This window comes from Coregonus lavaretus (assembly GCF_964263955.1).
Source record: "Coregonus lavaretus genome assembly, chromosome: 1".
Classification (NCBI taxonomy): Eukaryota; Metazoa; Chordata; class Actinopteri; order Salmoniformes; family Salmonidae; genus Coregonus; species Coregonus lavaretus.
The window spans coordinates 4,174,229-4,191,947 of NC_139988.1; the positions used below are offsets into that span (position 1 = coordinate 4,174,229).

General features: G+C 45.0%; 1 protein-coding gene across 2 annotated transcripts in view; it reads right to left on the reverse strand.

Moving 5' to 3' along the window:
* Nucleotides 1–4,690: 4,690 nt before the first annotated feature.
* LOC311134554 (protein phosphatase 1 regulatory subunit 21-like) overlaps nucleotides 4,691–17,719 on the reverse strand; it is a 35,502-nt gene continuing 22,473 nt past the window's right edge. For both annotated transcript variants that reach the window (XM_084168254.1, XM_084168255.1), the window contains exons 16-21: nucleotides 17,136–17,405; nucleotides 15,784–15,819; nucleotides 15,371–15,487; nucleotides 14,142–14,240; nucleotides 13,599–13,727; nucleotides 4,691–6,306 (exon numbers count right to left, since the gene is read on the reverse strand). In XM_084168254.1, the coding sequence (XP_084024380.1) occupies nucleotides 6,274–6,306; nucleotides 13,599–13,727; nucleotides 14,142–14,240; nucleotides 15,371–15,487; nucleotides 15,784–15,819; nucleotides 17,136–17,405 (684 nt within the window). In that variant the 3' untranslated portion in view covers nucleotides 4,691–6,273. The remainder of the gene's footprint in view (nucleotides 6,307–13,598; nucleotides 13,728–14,141; nucleotides 14,241–15,370; nucleotides 15,488–15,783; nucleotides 15,820–17,135; nucleotides 17,406–17,719) is intronic.

The window sequence follows — 17,719 nt, forward strand, 5'->3', positions numbered from 1 at the left end:
CAGGTTGAGGGTTCCAGGGTAAGAGTAGAGAAGAGAAGAAGTTGTCATATGCTGAGGCAGTGAAGAAAGTAGAGGAAGAGGGGTGGGGGGGGGGGGGGGGGGAGAGAGAGAGAGAGAGAGAGAGAGAGAGAGAGAGAGAGAGAGAGATAGAGAGAGAGAGAGAGAAGTAGATATGTACCAGTACAGAGGGATAGGCCAACAAGTGATATGTTTCAGTAAGATTGGATTTTTAGCGTTTATAGAAATGGTTATTAATTGTACTGCAGGGATGGAACGTAAGTCTAAGAAAATTGAGGTTGTGGTGGCAGCTGCAGAGAGGTATTTGGGTGTGCGAGACTTGACATCAGAGAGTTACAGGGAGTGTTAAGTGGTGATGTCCCATCATTTCAGGTTGAGGGCATGAGGTAGGAATGAATATATTTAAATAGTGGAGAAGGGTGGGGTTAATTATTAATAATAATTTTGAATTGGTAAGGTATTTCTTTATTTTATTTTATTTTTCAAGCAAAATATAAGGGAGTTGTACTCCAGTCTAGTAGGTGGCGTTAATGCAACAAATTGGATGCCAACCGCCGTTAAACCTCATTGAATAAGAATGGGCGTGGCTTCACAACTTTTTCAGATTTGAAGAAAATGGCGGAAAATACGGTGGCGAAGTCCGACTAGAGAAGATACAAATTCATTGCGTTAACTAATTATGACAAATGTTAAGCAATGTAATAAAGTAATGCCTTTTGAAATAATTTACGCTACACGTTATGTTGGCTGACAATTTGTTGGCTACGCTATCCTTACGCACCGCATAGCATTACAGCAGTACTAGGTATCGGTATTTTAGCTAGCTACCTAGCTAACGTTAGTTGGCTACTAATACATCGAACTTGCCAGTATATTAACTATATGACATCTAACTAACTACCAAACGTTTATTGACTTGATTATTCACGTCATTCTTATCTAAGTGGTATAGTCGTGCGTTCTAAATGGACATAAATTCGCTCTGGCTATCTACTCCGATTTCAGAGCACCCTCGTCTGAGTGTGCCAAAGCGCAGAATAACTGATGAAATTACGAACGCTAAACACCAGTTGAATATGGCCTGTCAGTAAACGTCCGCAAAAAACGCCCAGAGCATACTCTGCCACTCCAGATTGAATTTATGAACACACCCGAACTCGTAAAATGTCTAGGTAGTAATTTGTTATGCTAGCAAGAGGCTGCATAACAACAGCATCAACTTCTGGTAGACAGGCGTAGCGCTAGTATGCTCAACTGAAAGGATATCGTTCGTTCACAGTACACTAAAATGCACTAAAAGTATGTAGTATACAGTATGTTACTATGGGTATTCGAACACATCTACGTTCTCTTTTTTGCTTTCTTGAGTAAGGCAGCACCAAAATGCAGGTGTTTCCACCTAGCTCAGTGCTTTCTGTGGTGGTGGGGCAGCCAGCGGAAAATACTGAGAGTGTGGTAATGTTCTCTAGTTGCGCCCTGATTGGCTCAGTGTTCTGTCACTCGTGGGGACCCTACGTCACCGCAAAATCTACGGGGAGAGCTCGAAAAATCAAGCCCCCTGGGTGCTGCCATAGAGTTACATTAGTGTCCATCCAAGAAGGCTCAAGGTCATTGGCCACAGAAAAATGATGTCAAATCACGTTATATCTACCGTAGCTTTGATTGGACTGATCATGTCAACACCATACTTTCAAAATCTTAGCTAGATAAGCAGTCATCGTCATGAATCATGTCAACAATCTACTGGCAAATCCTTTTCAAACCTTGCTCATCAGCCATTGGATACAAACATTACACAAGTTGCAAATTGCAAATTGCAAATTCAACAATGAGTGGTTTGGAAGGAATCTGTGGCTAACTGCAAGTGTTGCAAAGCAATCACTAGCCTGCTATGCAGTGGAGTGGGTGTGGTCCAAGTCGCTGTTTATTATCAATGCATAGTCACTTTACCCCTACCTACATGTACATATTACCTAAATTACCTCAACTAACCTGTACCCCCGCACATTGACTTGGTACCCCCTGTATATGTGGTCCTCTGTAGCTCAGCTGGTAGAGCACGGCGCTTATAACGCCAAGGTAGTGGGTTCGATCCCCGGGACCACCCATACACAAAAAAAAAATGTATGCACGCATGACTGTAAGTCGCTTTGGATAAAAGCGTCTGCTAAATGGCATATTATTATATAGCCTCGTTATTGTTATTTTATTGTTGCTCTTTTATTTTTTACTTTAGTTTATTTAGTAAATATTTTTCTTAACCTCTTATTTTTCTTAAAACTGCATTGTTGGTTAAGGGCTTGTAAGTAAGCATTTCACGGTAAGGTGTTGTATTCGGCGCATGTGACAAATAGAATTTGATTTGATTTAAGGGTCTCTTTTCCTATCTTAAAAGGATAAACATTCAACACCTAGGGAGTTACAGTGCATTCGGAAAGTATTCAGACCCCATCCCTTTTTCCATATTTTGTTACGTTTCAGCCTTATTCTAAAACGTATTAAATTAATTGTTTTCCTCATCAATCTACACAATACCCCATCATGACAAAGCAAAAACAGGTTTTTAGACATTTTTGCAAATGTATTAATAATAAAAACTGAAATACCTTATTTACATAAGTATTCAGACCCTTTGGTATGAGACTCGAATTTGAGCTCAGGTGCATCATGTTCTCCCTTGAGATGTTTCTACAACTTGGAGCCCACCTGTGGTAAATTCAATTGATTGGACATGATTTGGAAAGGCACACACCTGTCTATATAAGGTCCCACAGTTGACAGTGCATGTCAGAGCAAAAACAAAGCCATGAGGTCAAAGGAATTGTCCATAGAGCTCCAAGACAGGATTGTGTCGAGGCACAGATCAGGGGAAGGATACCAAAAAATTGAAGGTCCCCAAGAACACAGTGGCCTCCATCATTCTTAAATGAAAGAAGTTTGGAACCACCAAGACTATTCCTAGAGCTGGCCGCCCGGCCTAACTGAGCAAGCAGGGGAGAAGGGCCATGGTCAGGGAGGTGACCAAGAATCCGATGGGAGAACCTTCCAGAAGGACAACCATCACTGCAGCACTCCACCAATCAGGCCTTTATGGTAGAGTGGCCAGACGGAAGTCACTCCTCAGTATTAAACCAGATATAAAACAACAGAGACTGAAGTGGTTTGCCTCCAGTCTGTCCCATAAAATATTGTTACTTTTGTGAGTGTAATGTTTACTGTTAATTTCTGATTGTTTATTTCACTTTTATCGATTTCACTTGCAATTTCCCATGCCAATAAAGCCCTTTGAGTTGAATTAAACAGAGGCCAACATAACACCTTTCACAGAGAGGATGGCTATGGGGTTAAGGCCAACCTACAGCCTAAAAAGACAAGTTTGGAGGTTATTGAGCCACTTGGGACCCAAAACTAACACAAAGCAAACAGAGAGACAGATAAAGAGAGTGAGAAAGGGGAGTGTGCTTGGATGACAACATTCAGTCACAGAGAAAGAGGACAGAGAGCAGGAGTATTTGGATGAGAACAGTCACAGCAGAGCAGGCCAAGGGCAGACTGACTACACTGAACGTGATCGGGGTTACAGTTTATCTCTGCTGAAGAAGAACCTGTACAGTTGGCAACAGAAGCCTGGATCATTCTGGAACTTTATCATTGAGTAAATGGGTGCTTGTGTGTGAGTGAAAGAGTGTTTGATTCTGGCTGCTAGCATTAGTAGAATTCTTTGGGATTGGGAACATTTTGCCCTATAACATTGGAAGTTACCTTCATAAATCAGTAGCCTGTCAAAACTATATACTGAAGAAGTCTGAAGTTTGAATTTGTGGTGCGCCATTACTAGTAGTATTAACACAAAACAAAGAATATTGAGCTAGCTCATTTCTTTCACATATGCATTCATATGGACATTCTGTTGGACTGTCAGATTACATTGTGAAGACACAGGTTTCCGTAGTATAGGGCATGTTGACAAACACCTGGAATTCTCATCATATAAAAGGTCCACTTGGTGGCTGAAATGAAGTGGTTAGTACCGGTCAGACACTGGCCAACACCGGTCAGACACTAGTCCAAACCGATTAAAATCAGTCTAAACTGGTAAAAACGATGCACAGGATAAGATTTATCCTTTTAAATGGCCACACTATAAATGTCACTAGAACACACAAGCATTAAGAGTCCAGGGTTGTTTTCAGGAGGTACAAAATGGAAGAGAATGTTCCAAAACTGGGTGAAACAGCAACGTACTAACTGGACTTTCATTTTCCATTGCTAAAAGTTTAGCTACAGTGTGCCCTAATGAACACAACCCTGCTGTTAATTGTGAACTGTTTGTTAGAGAAGTCACTACACTGCCAGACAAGGGGTCAAGGGGTAGACTACCGTAGCTCTGCTAGCACGCCGATAACACAATTGGAATGGGGACACAAACCGTTATAGTCTTACTGGAGTTCCAAAAGAGCAGACCTTTCTGCGTGTGTATTGCCTTCCAATAGGCAAATATTTTCAGTTATCTCTGGGACCCAATAATCAAATACTAAATGCAGGTGAGTGATTGATTAGCTTGATGTAGTCATTTCATTGGGTCATCATGGGAAATAGTTATGTGAAACCTTAGAATGAATGCCTTTGTTGTTTTGTATATTTCTGTTGAAAAGTACACAGTACAATAACGTATTATATTCACATGAACCCTTTTATCCATACATGATACATGGGTTTGAAGACCGTGGTGCTACACATGCTGTGTCCCAAATGGCACCACATTATTCCCTACATAGTGCACTACGTTTGACCAGGGCCCATAGGGCTATGTTCAAAAGTGGGCCCTGGTCAAAAGTAGTGCACTATATAGGGAATAGGGTGCCATTTGAGACAACCATAGTTCTCCTCAGTGCACATCCATACAGACTTTGGTGATACAACTACTAGAGAAACATCACAGACAGACAGACACCATTTTATGAACTCTGAACTCTACCTTGTGCAACGTTACAGATCATTTAGTTTAAATATAAATGTACCGTGTCGAACAGATATGTCATGTTAGAATTGATTGGGGGAATCAGGTCAGATCTATTCCATGTCATTCTGTCAGAACCCTCCATCCGTTCTAGAGGACAGATGGGATGTCTAGATAAAGATGGAATTCGCAGTAGGGGAAACACCGCTACTGTCCGCCCCACGGCAGTTCATATTTTGTTAACGAAGTGGAGGTGAGGAGTGTCGTAAAAAAAGTGCAGTACATATTCTGCTGTACTATTGTGCGTGCAATGATTTCTGAGGGGGGGGGGGGATTGTTGTTTTTCATACCTTCTTTTTTGTTGTAATATCGCAAACGGATGTGGCTGATTCACCATTAAGGATTCCAGCTTTAAGGGAATGTATGCAAGTGTGTGTATAGCCTCTGTCTTAGGCCTCCACTAAAGAGCGAAGCCTAGGCGTCCAAGGCTACTGTGTCTAATTCATGTGTCACTCATTCCTTCATTTCATCTGGGGCAGCCCTTCTTCAAACAGAATGTGGTAAATATAATGAACATAGTCCCTCACAAGTCACAACATTTGCACAAATATTATTTCATTGAATCTAAAAACAGTCCAAATATAAAATGAAGATATAATAATTAGCAGTCCCTCTCAAAGCCTGGCACGACAGTCAACAGTCCCACTATAAGACAGACAAGGAAAACAACCCAGACAGCCAGCAGGCACACACAATTTAACACTTTTTTCCCCACTTGCTAATATGATCTCCTCCTCCCACTTAAGAGCAATTTGATTAATTAATATTTATCTCTGTCATTCCCACGATTAGCACACAGAGAGAAGACAGACACTAACCATCAGAGCCTGGTGGTCTTCATTCTATGACTAGTCAGCATCCATGACCTCACTAGTTGGTGGGTGGGAGGAAAAATATATACATCTTTCCTTTATATTTTTCCACTTCCTCCCACAAACCAAAGTTCAAAGGGTCAAGCAGCTGCTTCCATCACACACTGGGAAGCACTTTACACAAAGTCATTATCTGTGTCAATCAGAAACACAATTCCTTTAAGCAGAGTGGTATCAGAGAGACACCCCCCCAATAGCCTCCCTCTGATGGAGAAGTCTAACAGGGTCCTCCATCCTGGGGTGGTATGGTGGTGTGGAGCTGGCAGGGCTGTAGTGGGTGGGTGGTTCCATAGTCCAGCTCTTCCCTCAGTCCAGGGTGCTCTGCTGATCCAAAATGGTGCCATCTTCCCAAAGGACACTTTCCTACCGACCCTTCTTTAGGAGTTTGGAGTTTCCCTGGAAAAGGCAAGAGGAAGAATGGGGTTAAGTAAAACACAGAGTACAAAACATTAGGAACACCTTCCTACTATTGAGTTGGTATTTTATTAGGATCCCCATTAGCTTTTGCTGAAGCAGCAGCTACTCTTCCTGGGGTCCACACAAAACATGAAATAATACAGAACATTAATAGACAACAGCTCAAGGACAGAACAACAAAATTATTGTTTTAAGGCACACGTAGCCTAAATATCAATACATACAAACTATCTAGGTTAAATAGGGGAGAGGTGACGCTTTTTCAAACCAGGTTTGTTGTTCATTTGAGCAATATGAGATGTAATGGAGTTCCATGCATTAATGGCGCTATATACAGTGCATTCGGAAAGTATTCAGAACCCTTCCCTTTTTCCACATTCTGTTACATTACAGCCTTATTCTAAAATTGAATCTACACACAAACAAGTTTTTGCAAATTTATAACAAATAGAAAACAGAAATACCTTCTTTACATAAGTATTCAGCCCCTTTGCTATGAGACTCAGGTGCATCCTGTTTCCATTGATCATCCTGGAGCTGTAACTACAACTTGGAGTCCACCTGTGGTCAATTCAATTGATTGGATATGATTTGTAAAGGCACACACCTGTCTATATAAAGGTCCCACAGTTGACAGTTCATGTCAGAACAAAAACCATTCCATGAGGTCGAAAGAATTGTCTGTAGAGCTCCGAGACAGGATTGTGTCGAGGCACAGATCTGGGGAAGAGTACCAACACATTTCTGTAGCATTGAAGGTCCCCAAGAACACATTGGCCTCCATCACTCTTAAATGGAAGAAGTTTGGAACCACCAAGACTCTTCCTAGAGCTGGCTGCCCGGTCAAACTGAGCAATCGAGGGAGAAGGGCCTTGGACAGGGAGGTGACCAAGAACCCCATGGTCACTCTGACAGAGCTCTAGAGTTCCTCTGTGGAGATGGGAGAACCATCCAGAAGGACAACCATCTCTGCAGCACTCCACCAATCAGGCCTTTATGGTAGAGTGGCCAGACGGAAGCCACTCCTCAGTAAAAGGCACATGACAGCCTGCTTGAACTTTGCCAAAAGGCACCTAAAGGACTCTCAGACCATGAGAAACAAGATTCTCTGGTCTGATGAAACCAAGATTGAACTCTTTGGCCTTAACGCTAAGCGTCACATCTGGAGGAAAACCTGGCACCATCCCTACGGTGAAGCATGGTGGTGGCAGCATCATGCTGTGGGGATGTATTTCAGCGGCAGGGACTGGGAGACTAGTCAGGATCGAGGGAAAGATGAACGGAGCAAAGTACAGAGAGATCCTTGATGAAAACCTGCTCCAGAGCACTCAGGACCTCAGACTGGGGCGAAGGTTCACCTTCCAACAGGACAACGACCCTAAGCACACAGCCAAGACAACGCAGGAGTGGCTTCGGGACAAGTCTCTGAATGTCCTTGAGTGGCCCAGCCAGAGCCTGGACTTGAACCCGATCGAACTTCTCTGGAGAGACCTGAAAACAGCTGTGCAGTGAAGCTCCCCATCCAACCTGACAGAGCTTGAGAGGATCTGCAGAGAAGAATTTGAGAAACTCCCCAAATACAGGTGTGCCAAGCTTGAGGCTGTAATCGCTGCCAAAAGGTGCTTCAACAAAGTACTGAGTAAAAGGTCTGAATACTTATGTAAATGTAATAGTTATTTTTTTGCAAACATTTCTAAAAACAAGTTTTTGCTTTGTCATTATGGGGTATTGTGTGTAGATTGATTTGGTGGAAAAAACTATTTAATCCATTTTAGAATAAGGCTGTAACATAACAAAATGTGGAAAAAGTCAAGGGGTCTGAATACTTTCTGAATGCACTGTAATACTGTACGCTTTCTTGAATTGGTTCTGGATTTGGGGACTGTGAAAAGACCACTGGTGGCATGTCTGGTGGGGTAAGTGTGTGTGTCAGAGCTGTGTGTAAGTTGACAATGCAAACAATTTGGGATTTACAACACAATGTTTCGTATAAAAAGAAGAAGTGATGCAGTCAGTCTCTCCTCAACTCTTAACCAAGAGAGACTGGCATGCATTGTATTAATATTAGCCCTCTGATTACAATGAAGAGCAAGACGTGCCACTCTGTTCTGGGCCAGCTGCAGCTTAACTAGGTCTTTCCTTGCAGCACTCGACCACACGACTGGACTGAATCAAGATATGATCAAACTAGAGCCTGCAGGACTTGCTTTTTGGAGTGTGGTGTCAAAAAAAGCAGAGCATCTCTTTATTACAGCAGACCTCACCCCATCTTTACAACCATTTAAATCTATATGTTTTGACCATGAAAGTTTACAATCTAAGGTAACGCCAAGTAATTTAGTCTCCTCAACTTGTTCAATAGCCACACCATTCATTACCAGATTCAGCTGAGGTCTAGAACTTAGGGAATGATTTGTACCAAATACAATGCTCTTAGTTTTAGAGATGTTCAGGACCAGTTTATTACTGGCCTCCCATTCCAAAACAGACTGCAACTCTTTGTTAAGGGTTTCAGCGGGGGGCCTCCCAAGTGGTGCAGCGGTCTAAGGTACTGCATAGCAGTGCTTGAGGCATCACTACAGATCCGGGTTCGATCCCGGGCTGTGTCGCTGCCCTGCGGTACACCACACTTTACATGTTTGACATTAGAGAAGCTTCCATTAAAGAAAACCCTTTGAGTTCTATTAAACATTTAAATCGATACGTGGATGATCTTGTTCCTGTAGTGTTTGCAAACACCCTGGAAGGTTGATTAATAACCTGAACCAGATTACAGGCACTGGTTAGTGAGAAGCTTCCTCTTGAGCGGACAGCTTGATGAAAACCAGTCAATATTCAGGTCCCCAAGAAAGAAGACCTCTCTGTTTACATCACATACACTATCAAGCATTTCACACATATTATTTAGATAATGACTGTTAGCACTTGGTGGCCTAGAGCAACACCCCAAAAGAAAAGGCTTTAGATGTGCCAAGTGAATCTGCAACTACAACACTTAAATAACACTTCTCTAAGCATTACAGGGATATGGCTCTGAATATATACAGCAACACCTCCCCCATAAGCATTCCTGTCTCTTCTATAGATGTTATATCCTTTTATTGCTACTGCTGTATCATCAAATTAATTATCTAAGTGAGTCTCAGAAATGGCTCATATATGAATGTTATCAAGTTATTGATTTCATGAACCTTGTTTCTAAGGCTACATATATTAATATGGGCTATTTTCAGCCCTTTCCTGGGTAGCTTACCAGAGATAGACATAATATGGAAAAGAGCAAACAAAGCAAGAGAAAATATATACATTCAGCAGTCCATTAATCAATGAGTGTGTGTGTGTGAACCCATAGGCTTGGCTCTCTCATCCCTTCCCGGCTTCTGGGAGGGAGGGTGGACAATGAGCCTGTCATAGCGATGTAAGCAATGTCCCCACGTGCTCTGGCAGCTTTCATAGCTGGGATAAGTTCTTTCCTCTTCTGGCGCACAACTTTAGAAGATATACAGTCCTCTCAAGTTCTTGGCTCTTTCCAGAACAGCTACCTTGTCCTTGAACCTCAGGAACTTGACCACTATCGGGCCTGTCACCTGGGGAGGTGGTGGGTTTTCCAGTCCACCTCAATCTTCCTGTGGTCCATCTTTTTATTAATTTTTATTTTAGTAATTTAGCAGACGCTCTTATCCAGAGCGACTTACAGGAGCAATTAGGGTTAAGTGCCTTGCTTAAGGGCACATCGACAGATTTTTCACCTAGTCGGCTCAGGGATTAGAACCAGCGACCTTTCAGTTACTGGCACAACGCTCTTACCCACTAAGCTACCTGCCGCCCAGAAATAATATCCCTCACTTTGTCCTCAAATTCCATCCACAACCATGTATTTACATTTACGTCATTTAGCAGACACTCTTATCCAGAGCGACTTACAAATTGGTGCATTCACCTTATAGCCAGTGGGATAACCACTTTAAAAAAAAAAAAATTTGGTGGGGTAAGGGGGGGTTACTTTATCCTATCCCAGGTGTTCCTTAAAGAGGTGAGGTTTCAAATGTCTCCGGAAGGTGGTGAGTGACTCCGCTGTCCTGGTGTCGTGAGGGAGCTTGTTCCACCATTGGGGTGCCAGAGCAGCGAACAGTTTTGACTGGGCTGAGCGGGAACTGTGCTTCAGCAGAGGTAGGGGAGCCATCAGGCCAGAGGTGGATGAACGCAATGCCCTCGTTTGGGTGTAGGGACTGATCAGAGCCTGAAGGTACGGAGGTGCCGTTCCCCTCACAGCTCCGTAGGCAAGCACCATGGTCTTGTAGCAGATGCGAGCTTCAACTGGAAGCCAGTGGAGTGTGCGGAGGAGCGGGGTGACGTGAGAGAACTTGGGAAGGTTGAACACCAGACGGGCTGCGGCATTCTGGATGAGTTGTAGAGGTTTAATGGCACAGGCAGGGAGCCCAGCCAACAGCGAGTTGCAGTAATCCAGACGGGAGATGACAAGTGCCTGGATTAGGACCTGTGCCGCTTCCTGTGTAAGGCAGGGTCGTACTCTCCAAATGTTGTAGAGCATGAACCTACAGGATCGGGTCACCGCCTTGATGTTAGCGGAGAACGACAGGGTGTTGTCCAGGGTCACGCCAAGGCTCATTTTCGCCTTGATTGTCCTTTGAGATTTCTCCATCATTGTTATCATGGATTCACATACAGAACTGATGTCCTCTCTCAATGACTTACAGATTGCTGTCATCTTGCTGTTCTCCTGTTTAAACTCATCAAGCTGACCCTGGGAGAACTGCAAACTGTTCTTCAGGGCCTGGACCTCTCTGGTCAGGTCGTCCATTCTTTTATTAGTTGAATCCACCAGTATTTGGACAAAACACTTGAAGCTATTTTCTTTTGCCCTCAGAACAGCCTCAATTCGTCAGGGCATGGACTACAAGGTGTCGAAAGCTGGCCCATGTTGACTCCAATGCTTCCCACAGTTGTCAAGTTGGCTGGATGTCCTTTGGGTGGTGGACCATTCTTGATACACACAGGAAACTGTGGAGCGTGAAAAACCAAGCAGTATTGCAGTTCTTGACACACTCAAACCGGTTTGCCTGGCACCTACTACCATAACGCTTTCAAAGGCACTTAAATATTTTATCTTGCCAATTCACCCTCTGAATGGCACACATACACAATCCATGTCTCAATTGTCTCAAGGCTTAAAAAATCCTTCTTTAACCTGTCTCCTTCCCTTCATCTATACTTATTGAAGTGGATTTATGGGTATCTGCTAGCATGCTAGTGTGGGAATAACCATCCACACACTAGCATGCTAGCAGATACCCATAGACTTCCAGTCATTGTTAGGAATTGCGCTAGCGCTAGTTAGCAACTTCCTTCAAACTGCATGGGGCGGCAGGTAGCTTAGTGGTTAAGAGCATTGTGCCAGTAACCGAAAGGTCGCTGGTTCTAATCCCCAAGCCGACTAGGTGAAAAATCTGTCGATGTGCCCTTGAGCAAGGTACTTAACCCTAATTGCTCATGTAAGTCGCTCTGGATAAGAGCGTCTGCTAAATGACTAAAAATGTAAAATGTAAAATGCATAGAGAGACTTAAAAATGGTGTCCACGAGGTCATCTCACTCTGGGGATGTAGATAAGGGCCTCTTTGCTAAAATCCAGAAGTATCCCTTTAAGATACACTTCTGTTAAAAGACAGATGAGTGTGTTGGGCAGTTTCAGGAGAGGAGGTGTGTATGCTGTACCCCCCCCCCTATCCCCCACCTCCCTGTTCCCCTCAGACCCTGCTATACCCCCCCCCCCCCCCACACCTCCCTGTTCCCCTCAGACCCTGCTATACCCCCCCATCCCCAGCCTCCCTGTTCCCCTCAGACCCTGCTATACCCCCCCAACCCCAGCCTCCCTGTTCCCCTCAGACCCTGCTATACCCCCCCAACCCCAGCCTCCCTGTTCCCCTCAGACCCTGCTGTTCCCCTCAGACCCTGCTATACCCCCCCAACCCCAGCCTCCGTTCCCCTCAGACCCTGCTATACCCCCCCAACCCCAGCCTCCCTGTTCCCCTCAGACCCTGCTATACCCCCCCAACCCCCACCTCCCTGTTCCCCTCAGACCCTGCTATACCCCCCCATCCCCCCCTCCCTGTTCCCCTCAGACCCTGCTATACCCCCCCAACCCCAGCCTCCCTGTTCCCCTCAGACCCTGCTATACCCCCCCATCCCCAGCCTCCCTGTTCCCCTCAGACCCTGCTATACCCCCCCATCCCCAGCCTCCCTGTTCCCCTCAGACCCTGCTATACCCCCCCATCCCCAGCCTCCCTGTTCCCCTCAGACCCTGCTATACCCCCCCCCCCCCACCTCCCTGTTCCCCTCAGACCCTGCTATACCCCCCCCCCCCCCCACCTCCCTGTTCCCCTCAGACCCTGCTATACCCCCCCCATCCCCAGCCTCCCTGTTCCCCTCAGACCCTGCTATACCCCCCCCCCACCTCCCTGTTCCCCTCAGACCCTGCTATACCCCCCCAACCCCAGCCTCCCTGTTCCCCTCAGACCCTGCTATACCCCCCCATCCCCAGCCTCCCTGTTCCCCTCAGACCCTGCTATACCCCCCCATCCCCAGCCTCCCTGTTCCCCTCAGACCCTGCTATACCCCCCCCCCCCCCCCCACCTCCCTGTTCCCCTCAGACCCTGCTATACCCCCCCAACCCCAGCCTCCCTGTTCCTCTCAGACCCTGCTATACCCCCCCCCCACCTCCCTGTTCCCCTCAGACCCTTCTATACCCCCCCATCCCCAGCCTCCCTGTTCCCCTCAGACCCTGCTATACCCCCCCAACCCCAGCCTCCCTGTTCCCCTCAGACCCTGCTATACCCCCCCCACCTCCCTGTTCCCCTCAGACCCTGCTATACCCCCCCAACCCCAGCCTCCCTGTTCCCCTCAGACCCTGCTATACCCCCCCCCCCCCACCTCCCTGTTCCCCTCAGACCCTGCTATACCCCCCCAACCCCAGCCTCCCTGTTCCCCTCAGACCCTGCTATACCCCCCCAACCCCAGCCTCCCTGTTCCCCTCAGACCCTGCTATACCTCCCCCACCTCCCTGTTCCCCTCAGACCCTGCTATACCCCCCCCCCCTACCTGTTCCCCTCAGAATGGATAGTAGTTTTTTACTGGGATATGTCTACATAAGCATGTCAGCATAACCTGACCTAGTACTGCTTCTCTGGCTGTCTGGGCCAGTGAGTGGCAAATTTAACCTTAAATGTATCTAGGTTCGTCTCAATGAGAGTACCTTGCTGCCCAGTTTGAGTATGTCAATCTCCTCTCTCTGTTTGCTGAGGGTCTCGTTCATGCTGCACAGGTGGTCGCTCATCATACTGAGTTGTTCCTTGTAACTCCTCTTGGTCGTAGCAAGCTCATCCTGAAAGACAAGGAGCAGGTTGTGGTTAGTTAGAGCCAGTATGATTGTTCAAGGTTCAAGTTCATTTGCCATGTCTCAGTTGGAGCATGGCTCTTGCAATGCCAGGGTTCGATTCCCGGGCCACCCATACTTAAAATGTATGAGCGCATGACTAAGTCACTTTGGATAAAAGCATCTGCTAAATGGCATTTAATTCATTCATTCATTCATTCATTCATTCAGCTAAATGGCATTTCATTGAATACATGGGAAATCTTACATAAAAACAGCAAAAAAGTTGAGGACAAATATGCATAACAAACACAACGACTAGCTATGTAATGATAAAGCTGATTGTATTCTGTCTGTGAGTGGATGATCTGGGACATGCTTCTTTCTTTCAGTCTGGGAATTACACAACCTGTTGTTGTTTACCTGCAGACTGGTGATGTTCTGATTGGCCAATTTCACCTCCTCTGTCAGGGTCTCCCGTGACTTCTCTGCAATAGCCAGACGCTTGGCCAGGGCTCGACACTGGGGGGGGTTACAACACAGGAGATACTGAGAATAAACATATCCACAGATGATCACTTCCTTCAATTAATGAAGTCACTAAATGGGATGCTCTTCACTAAAACTAGATATAGGCTTACATGATGTCTGAGTTTTAACTGGAATGACTCTGCTACATTAAATACACTTTGTTAGAAACACTTCCTATGCCAGCGTCTAAGTTATTGCTTCCAGTTCCCTATCTGTCAGACACTCTGTCCTTTGGGTGGTGGACCATTCTTGATAAACACGGGAAACTGTTGAGCGTGAAAAACCCAGAAACGTTGCAGTTCTTGACACAAACCGGTGCGCCTGGCACCTACTACCATACCCTGTTCAAAGGCACTTCAATCTTTAGTCTTGCCCATTAACCCTCTAAAGCACACATACACAATCCATGTCTCAATTGTCTCAAGGTTTAAAAATCCTCCTTTAACCTGTCTCCTCCCCTTCATCTACACTGATTGAAGTGGATTTAACAAGTGACATCAATAAGGGATCATAGCTTTCACCTGGTCAGTCTGTCATGGAAAGAGCAGGTGTTCTTAATGTTTTGTACACTGTATATCATGTAGGGCTGGGAATAATCAGGGACCTCACGATAAGACATTATCACTATACTTAGGTGCCGATTCTATATGTATTGTGATTCTCACGATTCTATATGTATTGAGATTCGATACTGTGATTTTATTGCGATTCAATGTTCCAAACATATTGCTCACCATATGTCTGCTGCAGAGGGACAAGAGAGTGTTTTGATCAGTCATGGAAATAAGTGCTGAAAACATTTTGGCTCACTATTTAAAAAGATGGAGAACAAGCTATAGGATGCAAAATACCATAGTTTTGGCGCAGGTACACAGCCTATTTTTACAAAAATATACTTGGAGTCAAAGTGCACATGTATGTATTAAAGGAAGGAAGACAGGAAATGGTTTAGTGACTGGTTCAACTAGTAAGTTGGTCTTCTGTAGATCAGCATCTAAATGGACCTTGACTATGTGTAACTTTGTTCCCCTTATATCTCCCCAGTATCCACCGACAAAATAAGAGCTACATATCCTTAAAAGTGTGTGCTTGTGAGTTTGTGTGTGTGTGTCATGTCTCACCTCAGCGTGGAAGTTAACAGCCTTGCTGTCTGAGGCCTGTAGATGTGTGCTGAGTTCTCCTACTCTGGCCATGTAGTGGGTCTTTATCAGTTGTTCTCTGGACTCCTCGTCTCCCACCTGTACACACACAGAGACAAACGACAACTTTACATGAAGTGGCTCTTATACCTGTGTTGTAATTACACTAGTATAACAAGGTTGTATTAACATGTTACTACATAGTACTCATTCAAGCATTTATTCAAATCACTCATTCAAGTAGTCAGTGTAATTTTCCAAAGTATGATAATCTGTTCATTAACGAGTTCATTAGTCCATCTTTTCAGGAAAGCAATGAGACTAGCCCCGTGAAAGAGGGAAAAAGTAACAGACTTGAAAGAACAGTTGGGTCAAGAATAACAAGACAAACTTACTTCCTCGTTGGTAGGAGTTGTGGTCAACATGCCAACCTAATGCAAGAGATGCAAAACACAGAAACACATTAGTTACTAACTCCCTATGAGAAAGCTATAAAATGTAAGCCTGGTCCCAGATCTGTTTGTGCCGTTTTGACAACTTCTACGGTCATTGCTGGCGATGCAGCACAAACAGATCTGGGCCCAGGCCAATAAAACCCATTCCTCTCCCACTGAAATCCTATCAAAAACACTACAGGACCCTAATGGTCACTGACGAAACAGGATCGGAACGGAATAACAACTTTTACTTCACTACATTCCTAAAGAAAATAATGTACTTTTTACTCCATACATTTTACCTGACACCCAAAAGTACTTGTTACATTTGGACAAGAAAATGGTCCAATTCACACACTTATCAAGAGAACATCCCTGGTCATCCCTACTGACTCTGATCTGCCGGACTCACTAAACACAAATGCTTTGTTTGTAAATGATATCTAAGTGTTGTAGTGTGCCCCTGGCTTTCCATACATATTAAAAACAAGAACATTGTGCTGTCTGGTTTGCTTAATATAAGGAATTTGAAATGATTTATACTTTTGATACTTAAGTATATTTAAAACCAAATACTTTTACTCAAGTAGTATTTTACTGGGTGACTTTCACTTTAGTATTTTTCTATTAAGGTATCTTTACTTTTACTCAAGTACGACAATTGGGTACTTTTTCCACCACTGGATCTTGGACCAGGTTAAGTGGGTATGTCCTGGACCTTCAAATGAGTACACTATTAAAACACAGGCATGTTAAAACAAAGAAGCTGGTGCAAAGAGAGGGTGTGTCCCAATAATATATATTTTCTCCTTAAGTGTACACTAGTTCACTACTTCCCAAAAATCTAAAAGCATTGGATTGGTGGAGGCATGGGCTAGAGGGAGTTTCCAACACATTTCATATACCCATAATTCATTTTCAAATCAGTGAAGGATAGTGAACAAGTGCACACTTGGGGGAAAGGAGAGATGATTGGGACGGAGCAAGAGACTGATAATACAACTGCCTTCACTGAAGCCAAAACACTAAAACCTATTTTATGGCTGCTCCCGCAATGATTTGTCTGACTCATTTGGTGGGAAAGGGGAGGGTTGTAAAGGGAGGAATGATCTCCCTAGATTTCATCTCACATCATGCCATTCTCAGCTGACAACTGCAAAGTAGTGAAACATGAGGATGAAGCCTAATGAAATCACTATTGAAGAAAAATAAGGTTGCAAAATTCCGCAAAGTTACCAGTTTTTCTGAAATCCCCGTTGGAGGATTCTTGCAACCCTAAAGAAAAACAAACGAGTGAAGATTGTAACTACCAGACCGGTGCTTAGAATAGCCTCCTTCCCTACTCCTCTCTCCTCCAGCTCTCCGTCATCCAGGCTGGTAAGGGCTGGGCTGCCCGGACCCAGGGAGAGGGCTGAGGCCGGGCTGCCTCCTCCTCCTCCCAGGGCAGAGGAGAGCTGTGTCTCCAGGTCCTGGATTCGTTGGCTCTCCTTCTCCAGCCTCACCCTGCCCAGCTGGGCCTCCAGCAGCCAGTGCTCCTTCTCCTGCTCCAGACGAGCGATCTTCTCCTGGCTCGCCACCACCTGGGGTGATAGAGGTACAGACACCGAGGCAAATGGAGAAGTGGAAGAGAGGACACAGTGAGGAAAGAAGAGGTGTAAAGGGGAGGAGAGAGAGGGGTAAAGGGGAGGAGAGAAGGGGGTAAAGGGGAGGAGAGAGAGGGGAGGAGAGAGGTGTAAAGGGGGGGAGGAGAGAGGAGTAAAGGGGGGAGGGAGAGGTGTAAAGGGGAGGAGGGAGAGGTGTAAAGGGGAGGAGGGAGAGGGGAGGAGCGAGAGGTGTAAAGGGGAGGAGAGAGATGTAAAGGGGAGTGGCGAGAGGGGAGGAGAGAGAGGGGTAA